This window comes from Mandrillus leucophaeus, unplaced genomic scaffold, assembly GCF_000951045.1.
Source record: "Mandrillus leucophaeus isolate KB7577 unplaced genomic scaffold, Mleu.le_1.0 Scaffold61, whole genome shotgun sequence".
NCBI lineage: Eukaryota > Metazoa > Chordata > Mammalia > Primates > Cercopithecidae > Mandrillus > Mandrillus leucophaeus.
The window spans coordinates 3,477,816-3,497,499 of record NW_012106586.1 but is presented as its reverse complement, the minus strand read 5'-3'; the positions used below and the strand labels follow the sequence as shown (position 1 = coordinate 3,497,499).

Here is a 19,684-nt window from a genome sequence, read left to right as displayed (position 1 = left end):
GTATATGAGTGTTTACTGAACAACTTTATGGAACTCTTGAATTGAACTCTTGAATTGAAAATTCAAGAGTTAAGAGACCAAGCTTTGAGCCCCCATCAATGGAAGCAATGGCCTTTTCCCCATCTTTAAAGCTAGGAGCTAGACTAGCAGAGCACCAAGATGCCTTCTAAATACATATAAATAAAACGGACCTAAGATCCTTTCTAATATTAACGCCATCTAAGGCATGAGGCTATTAAGATCAATAAAAAACCAATAGGCTGTAAATACGAAGATTTTGATAGGTGTGCAGCTATGGCAGATATGTTATCATGGTGGGGTTTGTTGGCTCAGAAAGCTCCCTAAATCCCAAATGCTGGGCATGGGAGGTTTCCAGCGTCTTTGTATCCCATCTCATGACACTTCCTCCTCTAAGTGCTTCTATTCCACTGACACTTTAGTTCCATTCTCACCCCGTACTGTCTTTCCCACCTTAGGGAAAGCATATGCTGTTCCCTCTACTGAAAAACTCCTTTCCCTCCCTGTGCTAACTTCTGTGCATTCTCAAATCTCAGCTTCCCTTGGCCCACTGAGATTGGGCACTTCTCATCCCGCCCCAAACTAAGCACATGTCAAATGCTCTAAATTACTTAATCGACAATATTTAATGTCCTTTTTTCTCATTAGATGAGCAGTCCCCATGAGGGCGGAGCCCGGCCTGCCACTCTTTTCCAGCCAGTGGCTTGTAGACGAAAAGGGCGGTCACATCCACTGGGTGTCTGCTTAGCACCAGGCACTCTTCCAAGTGTTTTATACATATCCATGTATTTAAAATCTTATTAGGCTCACAAATAGTTGTTGAAGAAGCCTCCCCTTTCTCCCTATGAACCACGATCCCTGAATAACTACGTGACACCTAGGAAGTGCCAGGCGCTGTGCTCAAGACACAGGATACAGCAGCAGAGAGGCCCCTGCCTGCTTCCCACAGCTCAGTCTGGTGGGGAATACACACCACAAAGAGGGAGCCGCACATCAGACGACAAGTACTAAGGAGGAAATGCAAGGTATTTGGTAGAATTTGCCATGTTTTAAAAAGTTGCTCACATTTTACTTTTTGCTAAAGAAAACCACTCAGAAATCCATCCACTCATCTAATCATGCAAAAAGCAGCTGCTCATTCATTGCCTAGGAGGCTGGGTGCTGTGCCAAGGCTCTCAGGATGCAAAGGTGACTTAGGCCTACAAGGAACACCCAGTCTAGTGAAAAGCTACACACAGAAGCAGCATGTGTGCCGTGGTAGAGGTACACACCGTGTGCATCAGGAACTTGAAAGCAGCTACTACAGGAAGCCTGACCTCCAGTCTGGCTGTCTCTGATGTATGTGGCCACACTCACCCACCCAATCTCGACTCCCATTACCCCCACGTGTGATTCTGCCCCAGAACTGAGTTTTCTATTGACTAAGGTCCCTGACAGGGTAACCTAGCTTCACTCTAGTTTCCCACACATCAAACAGAATGTTAAGGATTATTGTAAGGATTAAATGAAAACATCCCATAAGCAATACATACCACAGCGTGCTATTCACTTTTACCGTTGAGAGTAAATGTGGTTAAGACCCTCCTGCCCGCCCCAGGCTCTATCCTCTCAACAGGTGGCTCCCTACTCCTAGCGTGGCTTTCTTTCTAACCAGACTAACGCTGCCCCGAGTCCTTCAGGAATTCAATCTGAACTCCTGGTGACAACAAAAATTATGCAGAAATGGAAACCAAAGCAGTGTCTTCTGTTGTCTAACAAGGAAAATGCTAAACAAAAGCAAAAACAACCAACCATTTAACACCGAGTTCTCTTCCAAAAAAGCCAAACGTACAACACTGTTATTAATAAGCAAAACCTCTTAGGGTTAAAAGTGTAATTTTATTTAGATGTTACTTGTACATAATCTATAGTAAGATATACAAACAGATAAAAATTGTTTAACAGTTTTTTTTAATACCACTTTAAATTCAATTTACAACAGCATTGGTAATACTGCAAGATGACAGATACTATGATTTATAAAACAAAAATTACTTGCTACTCTGGCTGATACATTCCCACTAGTCTTTAATGGATTAAAATGTATCATGTATTTTAATTGCAAATTATTACAAAACTTTTACAACCTAGCCACTTGGTGCTCAGAAAACATTTTGATGTTCTAAAAATTTACTGAGGTGAAAATGTTAACTTTTGAGTAGTATCCTTAGTAAAGAAAAACGTCAGTGTAGCCAAGCTTACGGTCTGGGGTTGACAGTGCAAACTCGCCTTGTGCTCCACCGTCTCCTGTGTGCACAGCCATCAGGGACTGGGCAACCTTCCCATCCCTTCCCTAGGGCTACGCTATGAGAAAAACGCTTAGGAGACATTAAACTAAAACAGACATGGAGAAATAATACAAGGGACAATTTTAAATTACCTTACAATTTATAACTGTAATTTATAACATAAAGTTCGTAGAAATGAAATGTGCTTTTGAATGTTTCTTCTCCATTTGTTTTGGTAAATAGTTTTTGAAAATGAAACTGAAAATTCAAATCTTCTCTTTATTCTTTTCATGTAATACCATATTAGAAAAGATCTGGATTTAAATTTCACAATAAGTTGAATTTGCTGGAAAAATACTCTAAAAATAATCTAAATTGGATTTCAGTCATTTTCCATTCTTTTAAAGGTTATGGTACACAACAGGGCAAAAGCTTTTTCACAAGTCATAAAACTGAGTTGAAAATAACTTGTTGATTCAACTACAGGAAGACAACTAATAATTAACAGGCTCAAGAATATTTATGAATAAAGTGCCACTAATTTCATTGTAATAAGATATAAATAGAATAAATCCTGACATGGATAGTAGCTTCTGTGTTCTCTCCATCCTGAGAACAGAAGGGCCATTAAAAACAAAGAAGCATTTACCAAATGGGAGTTCCAGACCCACACGAGGAACTCCTAATACAAAAGGAACAAGAAAGCCGAGTAAGTCAGACTTTGAAAGCCACAGAAGTCCTAAGAATAATGCCAGTGTAGTAGGCCCTTTTTAACAACAACAACAAAAAAAAAAAAAAAAGAGAGAGAGAGAACTTAGAAATTTAGAAGTTCATTAATAACTGTTACTTACACTCAAGGAATTTATAGTGACAGCCTAGTGGTGACCAGCTCTAGGAAAAGACGCTGAAGAGGCCGCTCCCAGCGCCTGGGACAGAGGAGAGAACAGACACGCCAGGGAAGCAGCCTTGGAAAGGGGATGCAGACATGAGGCTTTTCAGGGCTTCAGACCTACATGACTGAACCCAATGGACAGGCTCTGTGCAGTCACTGCCCGCAAGCTCAACAGGTATCCACTCGAGACACACACACCGAGGGGATTTCGGGGCTGGCTGACTTGCTCAGATGCATTAACTAAAACCCCCGTCACCATCCTGCTGACATTCCTACCGTCACCTCAAACAGCTCTGCTTTTAGCTCCAGATTCTTCCCTTCCCATCATAACCAAGTAACTAACCACAATGCATATGAAATACTGTTAAGTAGGTTAAAGTCCTTAGTAAGTCAAGGGTCTTAGCATATTTTTGAAGTCGCATCTATAATCAAAGCCTGGGGCACCTGTTTATTCAACACAAACAGTTATCTTTCATCCAGAATTACAAGATACAGAAGCTCTCATTCTTGAGTTTTCCCGTGGGTCCCTGGTTTTGCCACGTGGGAACAGCAGGAAGGGCGGAGGCGAGGGCGCGGCGCTGTGCTACAGCAGCAGGGCTGATCAAGGGAATCTCAGGAGGTGCTTTTTACCATGTAATGTGCCAACAACAGGAGAGAGGAGAACCGTGTGCTTCTAGGACAGGGTGAAGGCCCTCCTCACGGGAGTGATCCCTAATCTGGCTCCAGCACCGTGAAAGGTGAATAGCTGTCAATATCTACTTTCACCTAAACCTAAGCTTTTAAAATTCCGACCAAGTGGCGAAAGGTGCCATCCAAAGCGCTGTCTGTTGCTCGCTGAGGAGCTCAGAACTGCGGCTCACTCAGGACACAGCTGTCAGGAAATTAAAGGAGCGGGGCTCCTTTGCAGCCCAGACCCTGTGCCGCAGCTCTGCCCAGCTCAGCAGTGTAGCTCCCAGAGTCATGGACTGCTCGCATCTGTTCCGGCCAGCTGGTGCCCACACTGGAGAGGCTGGCAAGTATCTGGAGTGTCACCCCCAATGGCCCCAGGAAGGAAAAAGGACTCTGTTCTTCACTTTCATTACTGTTGAGCTGCTGAACTCTCTAGCAAAACCATCAACAGGCATTTACTAAGCAAAGGCCCACAGGGAACCCAGCCTGAAAAGGGCCCTTCCAATTTCATATTTGACAGGCGTGAGCAGAGGCAATGAAATTATTCAGCAGAGCATTCAGATTCACTTAGAGGCTACCAAGCCAAGAAACTGAAAGCAGAAACCTCGGATTCTCCCTATTTGTTGAACCTTTCCCTCTAAAACCAACTTCTTCAGAAACACATCCTTTAAAAAAAGAAAAGGAAACCCCAAAGCGGTGAAACAATATCACTTACTGGTTGGAAGACGTCACTCTGACATAGTCATTAGTCTTGCAGAGACCTAACACCAGGCAGCTTCACAAACACACAGCAGGTCTGCAGAGTTATACTGATCAGTAAGAGGAAACCCAAACGGCACGAAATACTCCCATGGTCAAGAGGAAAGCAGATGCTGTTTTCAGGACAATGCGATAGTGACAGCCTATTTCCCCATGTGTAGCACAATTTGCTATGTTCAGTGGCACTTAAGTATTACACAGTAAATACTGAAAAGACCCAGAATTTTTGGATGTGCAGAAGCAATATCACATTATTTATACAAAAGGTGCTATGCTACGGGATTAGAATACCACTATTTGGGTGTAGAGACCACTTAAACTCTTCAACACGCTCCCACATGCGGCCTCGGCGCCGGCCTCTGCTCAGTCGGACCAGTCGTTCTCGTCGAACTCTGAGTCGTCGTCAGAGTCGCTGTACTCCACGGCGATGCGCCGGGACAGGATGGTGGCCACGTCGTTCCCCACAGGCTCCCGCTTGGCCTCCTGCTCCCGCTGCTCCTGCACCTTTTTCAGCTGAATTCCTGCAGACACAACCCGTGGTTCAGAATCACATCCTTTTGCTGGCTCCAAATTAAAGGTAAACAAACAAACTGGACTTTTTTTTCCCTACTGACACTAAGGATAGAAAGTTTCGGAAATTTGAGGGGAGAAAAGCTCAGGGAATATTAAAAGTTTCATGAGCAAAAACATACGCATTCGAAGTGAAAAGATTTTTTGTAACAAATGTGCTAAAATATTAAAAATTCATAATTTCAGTGTACATGAACACCATTAGAGAAAATTCTGGAGCTGCACCATCCCAGACAGCAGCCACTAGCCACATACAGCCTTCTAAGCATGAACTGCCATGTGGCTAGTGGCTACTCTGGGACGCTGCAGGCTGGAACATTTCTATCATCACAGGACATCTACTAGGCAGCACTGGCATCCGGGGCCTTGGAAACAGTGTTCTACGCTACTCACTCTCAGCTAACCCGAAAGTAACTGAGAAACCTTTATTTCAACAATTACTGTGGAAATGAACATAAAATACCATCATCTACTTTCTAGCTTAGTAACGAAGTAAGATATTTGATGATTTAATGTTTACCCTTTTTTTTTTTTTTTTTTTGAGACAGGGTCTCATTCTGTGACCCAGGCTGGAGTGCAGTGTTACGATCATGGCTCACTGCAGCCTCAACCTCCTGGGCTCAAGCAATTCTCCCACCTCAGCCTCCTGAGTAGCTGGAACCACAGGCACACGCCACCATGCACAGCTAAATTTTGTATTTTCTTTTTTGTAGAGATAGAGTCTTGCAATGTTGCCCAAGCTGGTATCCATTCATTTTTTAACTGTTTTGAAATAATTTCAGATTTACGGAACAGCTATGAGACCAGCAGAAAAACATTCCCATATACTTGGATTCCCCAAATGCTAACATCTAACCACGTTTATTTCCCAATCTTCCCCTATCATCTTTACACAGAAAGACACAGACGCTTTTCTCTGGACCATTTGAGAGTGAACAGCATATAATGTCCCTTTACCCCTAAAATGTTCATGTGTTACCCTCACCCGCCCAAAAAATCAAAATCACAAAATTAGTTTGGATACAATACTACTATCTATCCTACAAATATTATTCAAATATTGCAAAAAGACCCAATCTAATTGCAAATGGAAAAGATTATCCCCTGGTTCAGAATCCAGTGGAAATTATCTGTGACAGTGGTGTCAAGTTTTGTTAATGGCCTTTAATCTGCACAGTTCTTCACAGTCTTTGTGTTTTACAACCTTCTCATTTCTGAAGAATACAGGCAGCTAGTCTGCAGAATGTCTCTCCATTTGGGTGTATCAGATGTTTCCTCAAGATTAGATACAGGTTATGTATCCACTCTTGGTAGACAGGGCTTATAAGGTGTTAAAAAAAAAAAAAAGCAAGGCAAATCCAACACTGTCCTACAATGACCCCAAATTTGCTATTCATGAGCTAATATACCTCTAGGAATTTTTTTATCTTGACAAAATAAAAGTGTGTCAATGATGTCCAGGTATACAGAGGACCCTGGTGTCTTTAGAGGGGTGCGTGGGCCCCACTGCGGGCCTGGTTCCTGGGCACACAGGAAAAACGCAGAGGCCGCAGCATCACAGCTCCTCTGAAGGACATCCCTGACGCTGAGCTGGCGGGCTGCAGCCAGGCTCCTTGCTCGGTCACTTCCAGATGAGATGACTAAACTGTGACCAAGTCTGTGAGGCTCCCCACAGGCGAGAAGCTCTTAGATATTCCCGTAACATGTCAGTGACCCTCGACCAACCTGGGTTGGGACCTGCCTAAGAATCCACGGTGCGGACTAGAGGTGGCCAGGGGCCCTCTGGGCAGCCCAAGACAGGCGAAGGCAGACTGTCCACCCCAGTCCACCCGAGATGCTCTGTTTCCATGTGTTTCGTGGTCAGGGGGTCAGTGCAGGACTCTCGTCTGACAAAAGGGTTATGCTGTTCAATATTATAGATGCTGAAAAACCACTGGCTTAGGACATCAGGCAAATATGACAAGTCCAGAACAAACTCTTCTTTTTAAAGAAATCGTTCATATGAGCTCATTTTCTTTCATTTATACTTTTCCCCTTAGAGTAGAATGCAGAGATCCAATTAATTGATCACTTCAGTTATTGGGTTTCTGGTTTCTAGGTAAGTAAAGACTTCCTAATTTCAATCTTTTTTTTTTTTTTTTTTTTTTTGAGATGGGTCTCGCTCTGTCGCCCAGGCTAGAGTGCAGGGACGTGACCACAGCTCACTGAGGCCTTGACCTCCCACACTCAAGCAACCCTCCCACCTCAGCCTCCTGAGTAGCTGGGACTACAGGCACAGGCCAACATGCCCAGCTAATTTTTTTTGAATTTTTGGTAGGCACAGGTTTTTGCCATATTGTCCAGGCTGCTCTCAAACTCCTGAGCTCAACCAATCCGCCCGCCTCGGCCTCCCAAAGTGCTGGGATTACAGGTATGAGCCCACCGTACTCGGCCATTCTTTATCACAATTTGTTTACCTTACAGTGGACAAAAACACATCTACTATTCAAAAACACAAAACAAAAAAAACAAAACAATCAAGACCCCTTTAACTCTATTTTTAAAAACACAGTGAGGAGTCATTTGAAGACAAGGAGGCTGCAGCTGGCTGGAGACACGAGGAAACTTCTCGCTGGAAGGCAGGCTGTGTGTCTGGGGGCTCCACTTACCCATTCGAATAGCAGCGAGCAGGTCGCTTCGAGCATCATTGATGGGTGGCTGTGCTGGCTCTTGCCGCTTCGCCTCAGCGACTGGGGGGCCATGCATTGGGGAGGACGAAAGAGAAGACCCGGGGCCAGGAGGGCCTGGCGGGGGAGGTGGCGGGCCCGGGGGTGGCGGGGCTGTGACCAGGAGCCCAGTGGAGGGTGGGTGAGGAGGAGCCGCGTGCGTGGAGCCGGCTGATGCGGGGAACGGGGGCTGCATGGGCATCTGGAGAGGGCTGACGAAGGCAGTTTGTGCTGAGGGAATCACAGGAGGAGGTGGCGGAGGAGGTGGTCCTGATGGGTTGTAATACTCAATTATCTGCGCTGGGAGCATCCTGAGAGAGATACGAGGCACACAATCACCAAGGGAACAAGAGAGGGTCACATCCTGTGAGCTCTTAGACGCCTAACAGAGCCATCCCCAGACACAACACGTATTGTCACCTGAACTTCAATCATGGCAGGATGCGAACATGCACACCTTGGGTCAGTTATTGTCACAGTCTGACATTATTCATTACGACAGAAGTCAAGACCTGCTACTGAAATGTACCAAAAGGAGGACCACTCAAAAAGTGCGGCACTCCCCGAAGAAAGGCAGAATCAGGCAGCTGACTGCAGAGGCCAGGGCGGCAGCGCGGTGAAGCCTTCACACTGGGATCTCAAGGCCGTAGCTCACAAACTTGTCTTTGAAGGGTCCTAAGGTCAACCAGATTGGGAGCTTTCTACATTCTCTAGCCCACCCCCGTGGCAATGCGCCATGCCTGCAGTGCCCAGGTATGTATCAAAAGCTTCGAAAAGTCACACAGCCAAGAAATCTGCTGAATTCTAGTCAGCCAAGGGTCTTCCAAACTAACTGGACCATGGGCCCTCCCTTGGCCTGACACAGCCCCAAGCCACTCTGGGGACCTGACTTGGCATGCGTGGCCAGGGAGGGCACTTCTGCCAGCAGAAGGACTGTCATTCAGACAGGGGTGCGCAGACACGTGTTAGCAGTGGATGCCAACACACAGTAACTTTCCTGGGCACCAACTCTGAGGAATGAAGTCTTTAAAGACTAGGGTAAAGCCAAAAAAAGAGAGGTGGGTGCCTAAATTGATAAAGGCCTGAACATGGAGGTCTCTGAATGCTGCTTGTCAGGAAACAGGAGGGCGTGGGGCAGAATGATGTCTGGGTGGTCAGAGGTCATGACAGGAGATTTTGGTCAAGCCTGAGAAGTGAGGCACAGGAGCTGCTTGGTGTGGTCTTCTCATCTGTGATAACAATTCTCTGCGGTCCACCCAGGATGTGTCCAGAAACTTGAGGGTTTGGGACAGGTTCACAAAATCAGCACTTAATACCCTTTATCAACGCCTTGGCTTAAAGAGTCATCCAAACACCCAGAGTGTGTGTGAGGGAACACGCATGCGTGCACAGTGTGGCTTGAGACTCAGCTGTAAGTCTGAGCTTACACTGCACCTGCTTTATTTCACACAGAATGTTACAGCTGCTAGTATCTACATCCAGTCATCCTTGACTCTATCCTGGCCTCTAAAATAACAGAGTTAAAATTCTCCTACCACATACAGCAAGATTCAAATGTAAGGCCAGTAGGGATTAGGGTACAAGGCACACTGAGTTACCCGTAGTCTGCTGGAGCCATCGGTGCAGAGGCCTGGGACCCCTCTGGGGCCTGAGGCGGAGGCGGGGGCGGCGGCTGCTGAGGTCTGTTGAGGGCCATGTGCCTCGCCGAGGCAGACGGGGGCCGGTATTCATGCTCCGCAGCCTGGCTTGCAGGCCCATGTGGTGGCACGTCACCAGCTGCGTAGGAAGGGGTCACCGGCTGGGGGTGCAGAGAATGGTTGGGAGTAGCCGGGTAAGAGTAATCCGTAACATCCGACGCATGTGACCTGGCATGAAAACAAGAGGTGGGGGAAATTTAAATTAAGTTAAAAATTGTCGGCTAACAGGCATATGGATGTATTTGAATAATAACATTGCTAATACACAAAAATCAGACATAAATTTGCTTTACTATCAACTAGGTCTAGCCCCGTGAGAGATTCCAAGCAACAACATAATGATTATAAGTCAGCAGCAAGCCCCAGTGTTACATGGATTCAGATTCACAGCTTTGAAGTGAATAAGTCACACAGACCGGCAAGCAGGAAACAGCAGAGCCTCCTTTTCACAGTATTTCAGCATACATTTTCTCTAAGAAAGAAGGCTACGAGAGAAACCATTGCATTTAGAAACAGGATATAAGACAGAAGATTTTGGTGGCAATGAAACTGACAGCATATAATTAGAAAATATAAAATGGCAGGTGAACTGGATAAATATTAACAGTAAGAACAGGAAAAGAAATCGAGAATACAGTATAGTGAATCATATTTTTCTTACACAGAAGAAATGTATGTAACGAAAAGGGAAGAAAGCAATGTGGTGCACTATGGAAAGGCCTTCTTTGCACATACGCTGGGTGTGAAACTCCGAAAGGAATGGCATCTTGGATTAGTGGAGCAGAGCTGAGTGAGGCATGGGGTGCAGCGATGGGACTCCGGCTAAGCCCTCAGGAGGAGAGGAAGGACCCAAGTGTGGCAGTGTGGCAGCCTGGCAGCGCCGCGGGCGTTAGTAAGACAGTCACACGCGCCTGGCTCAGGTTATGGGACATGTGGCCGGGAGGGGCTGCACGTCCTCTCATGGTGGCGGAAGCAGGGGCAGCCTGGGTCTGGGAACCCAAAGAAAGCAAAACAACAAACCCGCTGGGCACTCTGTCCTCTGTGGTGCTCCCTGCCTGCTCCAGTTTCCTTGCGTCACTCATAAACTCAATGCCCATTTTCCTTCTCTCCCACTCTTCTTTTCTTGTTCTGACTTTTCTCACATTTACTTGCTGGTTTCTGTTAGGATTCAGCTTGTGTTTCTCTCTCTGAAGGAAATAGCAAACACACATTGGGGGTGCTGAGGGAGCAGGGAAGATGCACGCTGCATTTCCACCTTCGGATTCCAGTCGGTAGCGTTTCTTAACTGGGGCACAGTGTAGCAGAGAAACACCTTCTAAATGAGAAAAGACAGCTTCTCTTCCCTTTCCCTTCCTTAAGTGAAGTGTAACAACTACTAACTACTCATTATTTTCTTCCCTAACTGCAGTATGAATTCTGGATTATGGTTCACTTCTGATTATGTCTTTTGAACTAGGTGAGCTGCTAGTAAATGACTTAAAAATATATTTAATGGGGGAAGGACCTGACCTGTATTTAGATTTAGCACATTTTAAAAATGTAAATACCTATATCCCTTGGAGACACTGATGATGTGTGCTTGACTCTGCACCTGACTACGAGTCACTGGCTTACAGTGCAACCTTTTAAAGGAAACAGTCCTCCAGCCAAATCTGGACAGCTTCTGATGAGATGAGGGCAGGAAACCATAAATACTGTGGCATAACTGGGAGGGCTATCCCTGTCAAGGAGCCTTGCAACACAGGGTAGGAAGCAAGCAAGGAAAAGGGGCTAAGCAGATGGAGGCAGAAGTGAAGGAAGACACAATAAATATCTGAAGTAGAAACCAGAGATTTCTACAGGGTAGAACCCTGATGAAGGGTGCCCATCAGGAAGACGGGGGCTGGGGGAAGAGGGGACTGGTCAGTTGAAGAGGGAAGGACCATAGAAAAGGGATGCACCGGCAGGCAGGAGGAGGAGGGAGGAGCAGGCAGCTGCTGGAGATAAGCCCCACTCCCAGTGGGGAGGCAGAAACCAGCTGCAGACACACGGCCAAGGTGGAGGGAGTGGAGATCCCAAGGCCGCATGATGGTCAGTGATCACCTATTACAGAAAAGAGGACTGGGAGGGCCAGAGGCGACACTGACACGGGAGGAAGAGGACTGGGAGGGCCGCAGACGATGGGAGGATGGCCAGGAGGGCCGGAGACAACACCAACATGGGAGAAGGAGGAAGAGGGCCAGGAGGGCCGGAGATGACACCGACATGGGAGGAGGAGGGCCGGGAAGGCCGGAGACGACACCGACATGGGGGGAGGAGGAGGAAGAGGGCCAGGAAGGCCAGAGACGACACCACACAGGAGGAAGCAGGCACAGCAGTAGAGACTCAGTGTGAAGAGGCCAATAAATCCCCCAGGGTTTTTTGGGTAGACAGGTGGGCAGAGTCAGAGATCTGCACCAGGGCCCAAAACTGGATGAGAAAAAATAAGGACAATCGGGCATGGAGGTGTGCGACTCCCTGAGTGGCAGTGACAGAGAGCTGGTCATACAGCAGGCAAGCACTTCCCAGCGCTCATCTTAAATTCATGCTCAGGAACAAGCCATTCCTAACAATCTAGAGAGAGAGCAAAAATGTAAGATGGGTTACAGTATATTACTTATATAACGGCATATACACACACCACGAAACCTGGTATTCAAATTTCCCTCAGTATCTTGGATGCACTCAGATGAGCAGATACAACCATTAAAAATCACGTTTCTAAATAACACCTAAAACATGGGATATGATTTTTAAAAGTCGGAAGAAAATATGGCATGATTCCAATTTTATAAAAGAAAAAAGAAACACATATATAGAAAAAGACTAAAGAGAAATACACTAAAATGCATACAACGGTTTCTTCGGATGGTGAGACTACAGATCATATTTCATTTTAATTTCTTCCTGTAACTTCCAGATATAATAAGCATGTGTTATTTTATAATAAAAAACTGAGATTGTAGTAAAAAAAATTAAAAATTTCTAAATTAAGGGTTATAATCCAAATACAATGATGAGTTATAATCTATTCCTCTGATAGTAAATAATGTATGCAAATAGTGAGAAGCCATGGGAAATAGTAGGAGACAACAAAAGGAATTCTGAAGAAATAAAACTGACAACCAGATTTACTGTTTGAAAATTAAGAGAAATGCAGATGTACATAAGCAACATAAATACAAAGGCAGACTATATCTGAATAACCATCCATTTTATACCCAACATGGAATAATCTTAGATGCTAGAAGGAATATCATTCAACTGAGAGATTTTTAAAAATCCATCATTTTCCCATCTGCATCTGTTTTTGAAAAGTCTATATAGGATAAAAACAACGTATACGTTTTGCATGAGTAAACAATCATAGCTAAATTATTTAGAAAAAACAAAAAAGCAGATTGATATCATGGGAGCTATTAAGTTCATACATTCCTCCCTACCCAAAGAACTATGAGCAGAGAACTATGTTGCAATTCTTACTTTCTATAGAAATAAACTCACACTAAAATTCAAATGAGGCTAAAACTCGGCTAAAGGTCCAATAATTCTCTAATATTTAACAAACAACAGTTTGTACAGAAAAATTACCCAGAACTTGCCTCACATCCTCCCAATGACTTACAGACCTTCTGGGGTGGGAACACTGAAGGCACGTAATATGTTAAGAGTTTGTGCTAAACACCGAGTTTTACAAAGGTAGAAAAAGAGAAAAGGACACAGATACAACCCAAAGTCCAGGATGCTGCTGTTTTGAAACATTCTTGATCACATATTGTAAGAATTCTCTATTCAAAATTTTAAATGCCAGTGAGGGTTTATGCAAATGGAAGACTACAACTTTACAAAAGCAGAAATAGAAAATTGAATCAAACGTTAAAATTGACTAGTCATTTCCTGTCGTTCAATGAATGCCTTTTGCGACAAGTGTGACTTAATGACCACATCATTCACGCCTGCAAGAAATATTTTTACTTAATTGCTAATAAATTTTAAAGTAAACGCCAACAGAATTCTTCTCCTGAAATTAGAATATATAAGTTATCTCAAGTAAGAAGTAAATCTCTCTTTTGTTCATTTTTTCAAAGGGTTACTAAAGGGAACAATGAAGGTACTCCTTAGTTACTTTACCACCTACCAATCATTTTTAGATACCAAGTGACGAAGGAAATTCAACACTCCATGCTAAGAGAAAGGATTAAACGATTATTATAGTAAAAACTTAAGTCATAAGCAGTTACCCCAAATTCAGAATCAGTGTTAAAACACTACACCTAGGTGAACTCAGCAACACATTTTAAGTCAGAGAGGTTTTCTAAAATCAAAAGAACCCAATGTAAAATAACACTGTCTTCAAGTATTATTTTGAAATCAAAATACAGATAATTAAGTTTTAAGGAAAATCTTAAGGCATCATGGGCCATATAGACCCCGAAGCTACTGGTGCATTTCAAATGAAAATAAAACCAGGCAGTACCCAGTGGCCCAAGCATGGGGGCTGAGGGAGCAGCGACACACACACACCTAGTATCTGGGGACAGGGATCCCTCGGAAGACGCTCCGTGGTACACACTCTGAGATAACCTGTTGTCGGGTCTAAGCTCTTTGTCATACGCCATCATGTTCCACTCCTGGCGCCTGTTCCTGGCTTTTCTAACCTTTTTCACCTCACGGGTGGTGCCATCTATACGCTTTTGCTCCTGATGTCCAGGAAAGGAAAGAGAGCATGCCAAGACAGAAGGGAAAGGAAAACAGCTGGTTAAATGCAGTTATAATGGACAAGACCCATGCCTGATGAACAGACAAGACACATTCGCATTTCGATTACGCTAATGTTACAGAAACTCTAAAGCAGCGTACTCCTCTTACCCAACGGAACCGACAAAACAGAATCAACAAGAAGTTACCCTGCTACAGCCGCAGGAGCTGCTTACCATTGTTTTCATTAAAGTAAAAAACTTTCACTTGAATAGGCTTGTAACTTGTTTTAAACCTAAACAAGGTCTTTCAGATCTATATTATACAGGTGAACGACCTGGAAACACCACACAGAGAAATTATTTCCCGCCACCACACAATTTTGACTGAGTTCTTAACATACAATTATCTTTCAAAGAAAATAATTCAAAACATTCTGTTCCCAATTTCTAAAAGATTACGGAATAAGTGAATCCTGTACATAGTTTAACACAAAACTAAGCAAGATAAAAACTTACCTGCCCATAAAACGAGTCATTCTTCCTCTAGCCCTACTTGGCCAGAAAATGTTTCATTCAACAAATACTTAGTTTTTACACAGGTGCTTCTTGAAAGGTGAGAAGTTATTTCTATGTGTGCCTGTAAGTTTTTCCTGCCTCCTTCATAAAACTGTACGATCTTTAAGGATGAGAATCATGTGTCTTTATTTCCCACATTTCCCTCTTGTCTTATGGTATCTCAACATACTGTTTTTATACAGAATACACACACAACGCATGCTGGCTAAATGATCAAATCCACAGCCAGGCAGCAAAAGCATGAACTTCTAGTGCTACGCCCGAGGTACTGCACCAGGCACTGACAACACAAATCACCAGGCAGTGACAACACAAATGGCAAACACACACACACACGGCATCTGCCCTTATGGAGCCTGCACTCCATAAGAGGACACGAATAAATGTATTATAAAAGTAAATGTATTTATTTTTACAAATATATTTTTATGTTTGAGAGAGAGAGAGACAGTGTGTGTGTGTGTGTGTGTGTGTGTGTGTGTGTGTGTGTGTGTGTGTCTAGTCTGGAAGTCAGGGAGGCATCCTGGAATGACTGAGGGTATTGAAAGTGTATTTAAAGTGGCATCAATTCTGCAGAGGAGTATGGGTCAGGTGCATGCCAAGCGGAGAGGACAGACTGTGCGAGGACTCTGGGGAGGAGGATGGCACTGCACTCAGAGAAATAAAAGAAGGCAAATGGTACATTGGGGTGAACGGCTCAAGATCTGAAAGGCAGGAAGACCTTGGAGGCCTTTATCCCAACAGCAATGGGAACCCATTAAAGAACGAGAAGGGAAGGCTGCCATGCTGAGGAGGCACTGGAGATCTTTCTGTGTTGCGGAAAACAGATTAAAAGAGGGAAGATAGGGACGCAAGTGAGAAAGCTACTAAGTGGGTACAGGGTAAAAGAATGGCAGGTGGTCCAAGGGTGTGGTGAAGACAGAAAACTGGACCGTTTTCAGAGGCATCCAGGAGACTTTAGTCACAGATCCACAGAGGATGTGAACATGAAATTCACAGAAGATACAGAAATGGTTAATAAGCATATGAGAAGACGTAACACAGATTCAATCTTTCATCAGAAAGAAAGTAATATCCAGGACTGGAGAAGACCTGGTAAGAACATAAACTAGTCCTTCAGTCTTTTAAAGATTAGGGGCAATATAATTCTCTCTTTCAAAATTTAAAATTCACATTCTCTTCAATAAAAGCAATTCAACTTCTAGAAATTTATCCTGAAGAATTATCTGCACCTAAGTACAGGGATAAACACTTCAGTATTGTAAGAGCAACAGTAATGGGTAATTTATGAAGCATTTATATTTCAGAATACTACACAACTATTAAAAAGGATGAAGTACATTTTAAATAATGTCAGTGTAAGTTATACGTAGTATAACTATGTATACACAAATACTTTGTAAAATGTTTATGCATACATTTATGACTGCTAAAAGGTCTTAAAAGATGTACACCAACCTGTTAACCATGGCTAGGTACTCTCAGTGAAGGGAGTGCTAACTGAACATTTTACAACCAGCATGTATTGGGTGTGTACTTTGAAAAACCAAAGGAAAAAAGTGAGGGAGGGAGATTTCAATGTGATTCCAATATGCATCCTGATTAAGAACCATCATATTAAAAATAATGAATAACTATTCCCCTTACTTTTTAAAAGATGTATGCTGACAAATTCAGGCATGAAGTGTTATGATATCTGCAACTTTCTTCACCATGGTTCAGTCTCTAAATCTACCTATCAACATGCACACAGGACACACAAGCGCGTGCGAACCAAACATGAAAGAATATGAACAGTGATGAATCCAGGCTCCAGCTACACTGGCCTACATTAAAATTCTTAGAAGCTGCCAAACCAGTTCCTCCCCCAGGATGATCTTAGGCACTGCTACCTAGAAGCCTCCTCAATTCGGAAGCACGCCACCTCATCTGCTCCCCACCTCTCCAGCCTCCCCGCAGCACCCTCCCATTGTTGAGCTAACTTCTGCTCCCCTCCCGTGGATCCCAGCCTGCATGACGCCTCCTTGGCGAGGTCTTCCTTGACCTCTCACTGTGTGTACACAGTCATGCCACAGGTCATCTCACTCAGAGTGCTCTGTACTTTTCCTTCACCACACTTACCAACAGTGTAATTACATATTTGAAGCTTCATATTTGTGTAATTAGGTTTTTAATGTTCTTAAAGCATCAAACTAAAGGAAACAAAGTTCAAAAATGTGGGGTTTTTAATCCTCACATTTTCTAAACTAATTTTTCCTTCAGATTTGTCAACTGCAAATTGAACGTGATTTGGGTTTCTGAAATCCTGGGAAATAAAGAATATCTTGCCTCCTTTTCTATTTCCATATGAAGCGGATCTATATGAACATTTTGAAACTTCTCTCCCTCTTGCCGCACTTCCAAGGGCTGCCTGATTATTAAAGGCCTGTGTCCCTCATTATACTGTCCTCTCCATGAGGGTGGTAATCCTGTTTTTTTCTGCCACTGTTTATCCAGCATTTAGAAGGCATTCAACATCAAGCCATTATATAAGTGAATGAAAGAAATTCTTACCAGAATTTTATGTGTTTGAGGAAGGTAGAATGAGACAAAACAGCCCAGGAAATAACAAGTGATTTTAAAGACACAATATTCATACATAAAAATTGTTTCCCCTTCAAGAAGAGTGACAAAAAATTAAACAGTTTTGCCAAAAGCATCATTGAGAAAGGAAACCTAGAAGGCCTTTTAAAAAATTAGGCACATTTTAAAGGCAGGTAAGCCCCAGCATTTTTCCCCTGTAACTATAAAAAAGCATGAGGATTAAGACAAATACGCTTTTTAAATATTTGTTCCTTTTCCACTCAAAAGATTGGTATCTTTCTTTTTTCTTCACTTGAATGCTCTGTAAAACCTAGCAACTTTTCCAGGATATATCCCAATTAAATCTCCCAAAGCCATGAGCACAAGAAGACTGTGTGAGTGACCAAGTCCTTTGCATCCCCCTTTCCCAGAACCAGTCATGGGGTCTTACAACAGCACAGTCTGCAAACTGTTCTCAGTTAAATGCTGTTTTCGATTTTCAGATTCTCCTCCAAGCCAAACTGTCACTCCTACTGGGCCAACACCCTCAATGCCTCAAAACCCTAAGGCTATCAGCTCACAAAATGCTAAGCATTTCTCCTAACTAAAGTGCTCTAATCTGTCAAGCAAACTGGATGGTCATTTTTAAATATAGCTGACGTATAAAAATATTTTAAAAATACTTGTCCTTAGAGAATTATTCCTCTCAGTGGCCTAAGTCTAATTTCTGGGTCCAAAAGGAACAATTTTCAAAACACAAATCCCTTTACCTTAGTAGACTGGGCTTCTCCTTTGATGACCGCTTGCAATGCAGGTATTTCCCAACCTTCAGACTTGCACGTCTCTTCCTACCCCTACCCCTTAAAGGGAAGTTCCTTTTCAGTAAATCCTATCCCCTGAATGTGCAAATCACGTATGCCTCTCAATCCCATGTGAACATCTCACCAAGATTTTAATTACAGCTAGAAGGCAACCCAACAATTAAAAATGTTAAAAAGACACAAGCACATCATTGTATCTGATTTGGAATACTGACTGCTTTACAAAAATTTGAGAAAGCAGGACAGAAGTTACTAAAACATGGTAGCAAAACTAAGTTCAGGAACTACTTTTGTTAAAGCAAAGCAAGGGCTGGGGAACAAATCAGTCTTTATTGAAAAATAGTATTACTGCGTTAGACTGAATTGTCAGGATCTTTCGTGAGAAATGCAACCTCTAAGAACACTTCAGCACTATATCCAATATCTCAACCGCTTAAATAATTTACTATTTCTAAACAAGAATCTCCTTTTAAACACTGATATGCACATTTCCCATACTGAAATCATTTACCTTTTGACGCCTTTTCTCTTTCCTTTTGTCTTCTGTGTCCTGTAGCATTTTTTCTTTCCAGAGGTCAAAGAAATAGGAAGGATCAGTATAGAACTTCAGCCCATCCTTCTTGTCATCTCTACAAATCAATGGATTGTAAGTCAGGGAAGAAAAGACTGTTAGAGACTTTTACACGCAGGTTAATGTTAACTTGATTTGAACTCATGGGATTATAACATCTACATGGGGCACTTAAACTATCCTATACAAATTAAGTCTTTAAGTTTCCTTATTTGAAAAAAATGTGAAGACATAAAACAGCAACCTATTGTAGAATAACCTGTTGTAGGTTAAAAGTACTCTTGCAAATTTAGAATTGAGTATAGAAAATTGCTCAGAAAAAAAAAATCACAACATGTCTCATATTCAGCAATTTATAATACCTCAATTACTTTAGGAATTTTTTTGCTTATTCCAACATGGGACTATACACAGAGATGGATGGATTCTTAGAAAGTACACATTCACTTCTACACTGCAGCTTCAACATCATTAGGATTAAAAATTAGTAAGTACTCTATCCCTTTTTCTCAATAAAGTTTGCCCAATATCTATAAGTTCAATTAGGAAAGAAGCAAAATGTTTATGGGGCATAAATGTGAGGAAAAACAGGGACGAACTATGTATTTTCAAACTGGAAGTAACCTACACAGAAGCTTTATTCACCTGTAGCCATTTCATTTTAAAGCACTGTCACAGGCAATTACTGTGGTCTGAAGAATATTTTAAGTCTTCATATAAGTAGTTCATTTATCATAAAACCAATGATGCGGCTAGCAAAGGTCCAAAGCTGTCATGTAAATCAACAGTCATGATCAAAACCATCATGATACAAAGTAAACACTGTCTTCTAGTAATGCTTCTGAAGACTACCTTCAAA

At 42.9% G+C, this 19,684-nt stretch overlaps 1 protein-coding gene across 1 annotated transcript in view; it reads right to left on the bottom strand.

The window, feature by feature from the left end:
- Nucleotides 1-1,876: 1,876 nt before the first annotated feature.
- The window catches only part of WASF3 (WAS protein family, member 3), a 77,511-nt gene continuing 59,703 nt past the window's right edge, over nucleotides 1,877-19,684 (bottom strand). Inside the window, exons 6-10 of the mRNA XM_011999959.1 lie at nucleotides 18,766-18,883; nucleotides 14,120-14,295; nucleotides 9,479-9,745; nucleotides 7,824-8,191; nucleotides 1,877-5,126 (exon numbers count right to left, since the gene is read on the bottom strand). Of these exons, the coding sequence (XP_011855349.1) occupies nucleotides 4,969-5,126; nucleotides 7,824-8,191; nucleotides 9,479-9,745; nucleotides 14,120-14,295; nucleotides 18,766-18,883 (1,087 nt within the window). The 3' untranslated portion in view covers nucleotides 1,877-4,968. The remainder of the gene's footprint in view (nucleotides 5,127-7,823; nucleotides 8,192-9,478; nucleotides 9,746-14,119; nucleotides 14,296-18,765; nucleotides 18,884-19,684) is intronic.